This window comes from Belonocnema kinseyi, chromosome 2 (genome assembly GCF_010883055.1).
Source record: "Belonocnema kinseyi isolate 2016_QV_RU_SX_M_011 chromosome 2, B_treatae_v1, whole genome shotgun sequence".
Lineage (NCBI taxonomy): Eukaryota > Metazoa > Arthropoda > Insecta > Hymenoptera > Cynipidae > Belonocnema > Belonocnema kinseyi.
This window is the reverse complement of record NC_046658.1, coordinates 16,134,882-16,144,308: the sequence shown is the minus strand read 5'-3', so window position 1 is coordinate 16,144,308 and position 9,427 is coordinate 16,134,882. Positions and strand designations below refer to the sequence as shown.

Sequence of the window (9,427 nt, the reverse complement as noted above, 5' to 3'; positions counted from 1 at the left end):
GCGTAAGGTTTGGAAGTCTTCTAGATTATTATCCGACACATAAGGAAGATTGATAAAGGCTTGTAAATGAGTTGAGATTAAAGCTCTCTTGTTGTCAAATCTCGTTTTTAACTACTCCCAAGTGGAGATAAAGTTAGCATCAGTTATCGAAACATGTCTTAAAAAACCTTCAGCTTCGCCCTTTAAGGACAATTTCAAATAGTGTAATCTTGTTACATTTAACAAGCAATCGTTTTGAATTATAAAAAGCATTAAATAAATCGCGAAAATTCTCCCAATCCTTGTAGTCTCCTGAAAACTCCGGTAAAGTGATCGGAGGAAGTTTAACAGGCAAGGAATCATGACGAAGAATTTGAGACTGATTTAAACTTTCTTTAGCCTTATCTTAGGAGTAAGCAAGACCAATTGATTATATAAAAATCTCGCGCATTGAGATTAGCATCTTCAATAACGAGATACTTAGACTTTATGAAATATTCCAATTTCTCACGCGCAGCCGACGTAGTTCCAGTTTTAATTTCCAGATGCAGGGTTTCACAACTCTTCCAGTGTTGGTCAAGAAGTTATATCCTTGATTTGACTGTAGCCACTGTTAGATTGACTTTTTCAATGTTCCTAAAATTGGTTTCAGTGCGTAGAATAGCCTGAGAAATCTCTGATAACTCAGAGAACAATGAATCCATTTTAACAAAAGGAGCAATTTAAATTGAAAGTTGCTGATAATTCAGCTAACATTGAAAAGTCTTATATTGCAAACTAAAGAACTGATTTACTTTAGTTTTAAAGTGATCTGACAAGGCGAGCAAATTTGAGTGTGCGAGAGAATAATTATTAATAAAATCTCAATAAATCATCACTGAAATACTACGGTCTGAATTATTATTTTATTCGCCAGAACGAGCCTCTCTCATTATGAGTAAATTAAAGTTGTCATTTTACTACTGGAGAAGGTTAGAAATCGATGAAGTCTAAAATTAAATGTGTTGACAATCATCCAAATATCAGCTGGCAAACCTGTCATTTCTTCCTTCAGGTGATGAATGATGAAAGTCCGATCCAGTGAAGAATGACAGGATTAAAGAGTACAGTACATACTGTTTGGAGAAGAACGACTGCCTTACAGTACGTGCGAAGATGTTGTCACCAGCTTATATCCTTGCTATGTGACCTCAAGCCGTCATATTTTCCACCTAGTTCCTGTGCTTTCACTTAATAACATTTCTCACTTTGGTATTTTCTGTATTCATTTTACACTTTTGAATGTTTTTTCACGATCTTCTATCCGGCTCGAATTAATCAATAAGTCACGAATAATAAATAATAGAGAAACATTTGAAAATTGCAAGAAAAACCGCAATATTCTACCAATTTAGCAAAGATAATATTATCAAAAATGATAATAAATTGTTTAAACAATTACTTTTCTTTAACTTGAATTAATTATTACTTTCCACTAGTTGAAAATTTTACAAAAAACCAGAAATTTCATCAAAATCGCATGCTTCTAGCATTATTCAAATTGAATATTATTGATAATACATTCCTTAAACAATTAATTTTCTTGACTCCCATTAATTATTTAACTTATTTTAATTGGAAATTGAACTAAAAATAACTTTTTTTTTAAATCTGCAATTTTGTAACATTATTCTAAAGGAATCTATTAACAATATTAAAAGTTTGTTTAAACAATCAAACTTGTTAAGATTGATTAACTATCACCTCCCTCTAATTGAAAATTGAACATCAAGTGGACAATTTTGGAAAAACCCGCGACTTTCTTACTCTATTCTATGAGAAAATTGCTAAAAAGAATAAATTATTTGAACAATTTATTTAAACATCTGCTTTTCAATATAAAGTGGTTTGTTATGCACAAGAAACAATTTTCATTTTAAAAAAAGCGCAAAAAAGTCATAATTATTTTCTACTTTTTCACTATTAGGGTTTTATAGGACCCTATAAAACAGACTGGTGGTGTTGATATTTGAAAAGTTGTATTTTATTCGTATTCTATGGCTAATTGTGAAAAGAAATTATGAGTTTTCACTCGATCGAGATAATATGCAGGATTTTGAATAGAATTTACAAAAATGTCATATTTTCTTATGGAAAATACGCGTCAAACTTCATGGATATAAAAATTTTCTGATTTTGTAACCCGCAATTTAAAAATATTATATTCGTAATCTACGTTTATTTGCGATTCCAACGATGTATTGCTTTCAAGCAAAAGATTAAAATTAGAATAAGTTGTCTAAGATTTCAGTTTATGTTTTCAGACTGGCTATTTAGCATAATTTACATTCCCATAGTACAGTTAAAACTGCAACAGTTTATTTTGTAGAAAATTCGTCTGCTGACAATTCAACTGCTAAATTTGGTAGAAAACCTGAATTTTAAAACTTCCACTGTTCAAATTTGTAGAAAATAGCAAAATCAACTTTTAAATTGTTGAAATTCGGATTCCAAGTTAAAGTTCCGTATAGAAGGTCACGGAATAATCGCAATAGTTTTTTTTTGCAACGGTAAAAAGTTTAATAAAAAATAATAAGACGTGTAACGCCTGTTGACTGCGACACTTCAAAAGCATCGCCTGTAAGTAGCAATCAACAGGCGTTATACGTCTTTTATTTTTTTAAACTTTTTACTGTTGCAAAAAAAAAACTATTTCGATTATTCCGTGACCTTCTATAAGGAATTTTAACGTAGAATCCGAATTTCAACAATTTAAAAGTTGATTTTGCTGTGTTTTTTTTTTTTAGTTTTTTAAAAAGGAACCGAATGGGGACCCAATAATGGTCTTTACGGGTACTTTGTAGAGGCTCCATTCGGTTCCTTCTGTCCGCCAGGATGAGAAATTTAATTGTGGAATTGTCCATCAAAAACAATAATTTTCTGCAAAAAAGGCGCAGTTTTAACGATAAGCAGTGCAATTGACAACAAACAAGAATACATTTTTGCGATTACAAATGGAATAGTTGAATTTCCAGTTTCAAAAAGTTAATATTTTCAACAAAAACGAAAAATTAATTTTCAACAGAATATATGAATTTTTACTCAATTAACTAGAAGAGAAAAGATACATTTTAACCAAAAATGAAAAAACTGAATTTTCAGATAAAAGCATTAATTTTCAACAAAATAATTTATTTTGTAATCAAATAGCCAAATATTTAACCAAAGTGGTAAGGCTTCAAAAAAAAATATTTATTTTTAGTTCAACAAATTAATTTAAAATAAAAAAAAGGGGTTTTCAACCAGAAAGATGAATTTTCAACTAAGACAATAAATCGTCAACAAAAAATCACGTTTCAACAAACCCGTTCAACCATTAAGTAGTAAAATTCATTAAATTTCTGCTGCCAAATGCTTGAAAGTATACAGTTTTAAGTATTCCGTTAAAATAGTTTAATTTCACATTACAGTTTAAAATTATTTACTTAACTAAGCATTGGTTTTAATGATTTTTTCAACTATAAAATTTTATTATAATAAATACATTTTTTTAGTTTATTGCACTCGAGTCACGGTACTGCGAAATTCAGTACTATGCGAACTACTGCTCTTGAGTACGTTTTACCCCGATAGTGAGAACGACGCTATAACCTCTTCTCCCCCACTACTTATATCTACATTTGATGATATCATCAAATGTACAATTCACTGTAATTTTAATTTTAATCACTGTCCTGGTAATACTGCGATTTTATTTAAAGTGAAGTTGCAAATATTTTGTGAAATTTAAATTATGCTTACTCATAAATTTATTAACATTTTTTTTAATTGCAATACTGTAACATTAGAGATACACTGCGACTTTGACAGGCATTATCACTGGTGACTAAATCAGGAGGATGCTTCCACTGTACTGTCCCATGCAAAAAATGTGTCACCAGAGTTGAACACGGCCGTGCGGCGGCTCTAGTAACTTTGTTCTACAAAACTATGCAGTACCAAAAATATCTTGAAGCTAAAATATTGTAACATTTATATGTCGCTCTTAAAGAAAGAGCATTAACGAATATTTTTATACCTTTGGCAACACGCAAATTAATGGAGAATTATTTTTCGAAGTGCTATAATATGACCTTGTTTTTAAATTTATGTAAATATAATTTTCATAAGATTCTTAAGAAAAATTAAAAGATTTTTAAATATTTCAGGAGTGTCAAAAAAGAATCTAGAAGATTGTAAAGAAATTTTTGTATTATATAGGATTTTACAAAATATTATGAAAAATTCGAGTATTTTTAAAAGATGTTTAGAACTTTTAGAAGTTGGGAAAGAATCAAGAAATATTTGGTAAACTTTTGAAAATGTTTCCTAGTTTTCAAATATTTGTAATCTATTTGTTTATTCTCTTAAAAACTTTCGAAATTATTTTCAGTTCTACTAAATAGTTCTAAATTTTACCCGATTTTTATTCGTTTTTCTTTTTCGATCTTACCAAATTGAAACATTTTGCTTTAAAATCATCTAAACTATTTTCAGAAATTTTAGGAAATCGTTTTTTATGTTTAAAAACCCTTCTCAATTTTCTCTTAAAGTTCTTTTTCCAAAATAAAAAATTACTTAAAATTTTCATACGAATATAAGAAAAATTCTTCTTTTTTTAATCTTGTCAGACTTTATAAACCTCCTAATTTTTAAAAATTATTCAAATTTTTCCTACATTTTTTATTTATTCTGCAAAATTAAAAAAAAATACCTTAAAATCTTTTACATTCTTCTTTAAATGTTTTTTGAAATCTTCTACAATATTTTGAAATAATCTCTTCAAATTAATTTTGCGAAATAAAAAATGATTGCAATTCTTCCTAGGAGACTGAAAAAACCCTGTCTTGCATTTTCGTGAAACTTTACAAAATTATTTTAAAATCTTTACTAGTTTTAATTATTTTTGAATCTTTTTAAAACTTTTGAATGTATCTCTTAAACTTCCTCAATTTTTTCTAAAATTATTTAATATGGCCAAATTGCAAAACTTTGCTTTAAAATCTTTCAAACACTTTTTACAAATTTTAGGAAATGATTCAGTGTTTTGTGATCTTTTTTTTTCGATTTTCTCTTGAAATTCCTTACAAAAAAATCATTAAAAAATTTCCCATGAATTTTAAGAATTCTTTTTCACACCCTGACGAAATTCAGATTACTTGAAAAATTTGTAAATCTTGAAACATTAAAAAAAACGGTTCAAAGTCTTTCAGGTTTCATGATGTTCCATGATACTTCGTTCAGTTACCTCGGCTTTTATTCCACAAAAATGAAAAATTTTTAAAACTGAATTCGAAATGCTATGAAATATTATAAAGGACGCAGGGACTCATTTTTAAGAAAAACAAAAAAAATTATTGTGCTAAATACAAATTTCATTCATGTGCACTATTTTGAAGTTAGGATCGTTTTTCAGCACTCTGTCATTCCGATAATGTAGGCCTCTGCCGTACGGCTGCTTTGACGAGGCAAAAATGTAAAATTATTGTTACTTTTGTTACTTTGATGTCTCAAATATTGGTCTGTCACGATATATCGTAATTATCATATTTAACGAGGAAAAACGACGAAACGTTGGAAAAGGGTAGTTTTTACCAAATTATTTTTGTGACCCGTCAAGGGGGTATTTCTGGCAGTTTAGATGTTTAAAAGCACCTAAACGGAGAGTTAAATATGAGCATTCCGATATCGTAACATACCCATATTTAAGATATCGCAGTAACAAAAGTAACAATTATTTTAAAATTCTGCCTGGTCAAATCCCTTCATTTATCGTTAAATTAAAGATTCTGAAAGCTTGTTGCCAAAAAAACTGTGTTTCAAGCAAAAAAACAGGAGACATCCCCTGCAATTGTACCATTTTTTGAATTAAGGCACAAAAAAAGTCCGGGCACGTCCGTTAGCATGTTCGCTATTATTCCCCAGATTTTGCCATTTTTAACACATGGGCCATTTTCAACTCTCAGTGACAGGAGGCTGAGGGAAATTTTTTGCCAAATACTGCCTTGGTAAAAAATATATTTAATAATGTAGTTAAAAACATAGATACTTGCGTTGATTAATTGGTGATGAGTAAAAATAAATCACACAAACCCTACCGAAAAGAATCTTTGAGTATATACTAAAAATTCTTTAGGTCAAAGAATCTCAAAGAAATTCTCCGCAGGCACTCAGGTAGATATTTTTAAAGGTCCAGGAAGCTCGTTTAAATGGTCTGAAGGCTTTAAAATATCCTTTCCGAAATTGAAATAAGAATACGATCATAAATAACAAGCAGAGAGGCTATCTCAATAGAGTAGCCGACACTCAAGGGTCCTTTGTTAAGCTTTCGGATTAAAATTTAGAAGTAGATTTTTTAATTTCATAGTAACAGCCTAAAACATAATAATTCGGAATCTATGAGTTTCGATGACTTCAGATATTTAACTTTTTTTTTTAATGCTTAAAATTGGAATTAATAGAACATTTCTCCTTAATGGAATGAGATACGCCAAAAAAGACAACATTTTTGAATTCAACTAGAAGATTGTATATCAGTATACAAGTTATAATTATAAATAAGTATAGTGAGAAAATTCATCAATTAAAAAAAAGTTTTAATAATTTGAAGAGGAATTTAAAAAGGGAGAGCGGATTAGCCACGACCAACTACTGTAAATAACTCTGCCTGCCCGGTACGTGACGAATACAAAAGGAACATTATGTTACCGTCGCACCACTCTTAAAACGACCACTAATAGGATCTTGAAAAGGACCCAAATCTCTCAAACTATCTCCGAGACTATTTTTTTTCAAATCGACTTTGTTTATAGACTCAAATGGGCCAAGCTATTTCGCTAAAGAGATTTCTTTCGGTAGGGAAGGTGGAAACGCTGCGGCTTACCAAGTAATATGCAACCCGTCTTAACGCCAATGCTATTCTTATGGGCTTGTATACTTTCTGGAAAGGCCCAGCATGTCCACCCTGTATAATAATTTTCTGAATTGCTTCAAAGCATTATATACATTCAGAACATTCTAAATCATTATTTATATTTGAAACCGCAGCAATACCCACACTTACCCTGATTAAAAAAAGAAATCATTAATGTTAAATCTACTAATAACATAACACAGATTGAAAAAAATTAGGAATTTTCACTTCATCGTCAGCTGACTTCACTTCGTTGGATGCTGAGGGGAAAACACTTTACCAAATGTATGGGACTAAACTTTATTTTTGTGTTATCTTCGTAATGAATAATAATTACTATAATTGTATTACGCGATTAAATAGTTCTTAACAAATACAATTTTTTTCCATTATAATTTGATAGAAAAAATTAGCTTTTACCCCAAGCACCTTCTCCAATGTTTTCCCCCTCACGAACCAACGAAGTGAAGTTAGCTGGTGATTAAAGTGAAAATATCTAATGAATTAATCTTGATCTGGGAAAGGCTAAAGGTTAGCCCGGACCCAGTACAAAGTAATAAAAATAATTCAATAATTACATTTCTTTGTTCCAATTTAATTTTAAATATTAAAAACATATATTTAAATGTTAGTCATGAAACTTACTTTAACATTTTCTTGATATTATTTTTCTTCTGGTCCTTTTTTAAGTTACATAGCTGCCGTTGACGTACACCAGGTACCATGTTTAATGATTGACCAAAGATTTTGTGTACGGAACTCTACCTAATTTTCCATGATCTAAGAATACACGGTCTAGCCACGCTCAACTAAAAAAAAAGAAGTTAACGAATTGGAAGCAACTCTACCACAGCCAGCCATATTGGAGAAGTGAATGTGCGAGAATTAAGTATATTTGAATTGTAGTTAATGGCATGAGCGAAGATATCAAGCAACAGATGAAGGAATTGTACAATTTATAAATCAATGAAATTAGTTTTAAAATAATGCCGTTTATGCCATCGATAATATAAAATATTTAAAAACATATAACTTCTGATCATTGTGATGTAGAAGAAAGACGGAGAAATATAATTAACATTACTTTTCAATGTACCTGAGGAATTTTACCTTTTAACGCAAATGAAATGAAGTATCATCAACTGAAGAGAAGAAAAAAATATTGTTTTGCGTCTCGAAGCTGAAATAGATAAATGTAATATATCGATATCACAGTCTGTATTATGATAATATTCGTTTTTAAAATTCGCATCTATATGCACATAACTCAGCACAAAAAAAAACTATTCGTATTCGTATAAAATAAGGAATTAATAATATATTGTGAAATGATACGCATATGAATACAATACAATGATATACATGTTTTATAAATTAAAGAAAATAATCCTCTTTACAAAAATTTAAATAAATGAATGAAAAATTAGGGAGAACGTGGGTAAGCATGGCATACGAAATTCTAAAGTTACAATTTCATTCATAATTTTTCAAATATTTGAAAAGATACGTGTTTCGAACTCTACAAAAATTATCTTCTTAGAATTCTTAGGGTGGCGTCCCATGAGTCCGGAATGCGTTGCATTTTGTAGATTACGTTAAATGACTAGCTAGTGTCAGCTAGGGACCATGTAGTGAGGAACGCGCCAAAGGCTATGTGGAGGGGGGAGTTGGAATGAAAGTTAGAGCCACCGATAGATGGCGCGATGTATTTAAACTAGAGCTCTAAATAGGAAGGTACTATAGTCTGTCATGTTTATTCCATCAGCTGGGCAAATGGGTTCTCGATTAAACTTAATGCAAGAACAAAACCATCAATACTGCTGATTATTCTTGATAATACTTTATGTTATTATGAAATGTATATTGTGCTCCGCTGCGAGAAAACACGAGCTTTGCAACACACGTATGATGCAACTGCATCGTCGAAAAAAAAAACAATTTCGCGACATCGTATACACGTTTTAACTCTTACTTTTTGGCGTTTAATCTTTGCCATGTATGTAGGTAGGTAGTACATGTATATAGATCCTCTAAAGAACAATTAATTGGTATTTCTTGTCAAATTTGCTTTAAAAAAAGAAGAAGTTAGAGTAAGGTAATAATAAAGCATTGTGTCTTCTCTACTAATAAAAAATACATCAAATAAGTGAAAAAAATTTTGTTAACAAATTTAGATTATTTAAACATTTAAGAATGTTCTTAAAAAGCAAGTTAGAACATGAACATATTTTCATCTTTCGAAAAATAGCAAAAATTAAATAATATGGACAAAAAAATGGTTTAAACAAATTAACTTTGTTTAAAGATTTAGAAGTATTCATAATAAACGAATAAGTACTCAAAAATATTAAAATTTGTGTTGTATAAATGGGAACGTGTTAAATCAATGGGTAACTTTATGGTATTTGTGCCACCCCTAAATATTAACTGATTTTGCTCAAATGTGCAATTTTTTTTTGGGCACTCGAACAAAAATGAGAAGTGAGAGTAGAGAAATTCGAAAAAAATCCAAGTATA

At 29.9% G+C, this 9,427-nt stretch overlaps 1 protein-coding gene across 3 annotated transcripts in view; it reads right to left on the bottom strand.

Annotated features, from left to right (window-relative positions):
* The window catches only part of LOC117168559 (alpha-1,2-mannosyltransferase ALG9), a 278,518-nt gene extending 270,826 nt beyond the window's left edge, over nucleotides 1-7,692 (bottom strand). For all 3 annotated transcript variants that reach the window (XM_033354306.1, XM_033354308.1, XM_033354307.1), the window contains exon 1: nucleotides 7,556-7,692. In XM_033354306.1, coding sequence (XP_033210197.1) covers nucleotides 7,556-7,635 — 80 coding nt within the window. In that variant the 5' untranslated portion in view covers nucleotides 7,636-7,692. The remainder of the gene's footprint in view (nucleotides 1-7,555) is intronic.
* Between the last annotated feature and the right edge of the window lie 1,735 nt (nucleotides 7,693-9,427).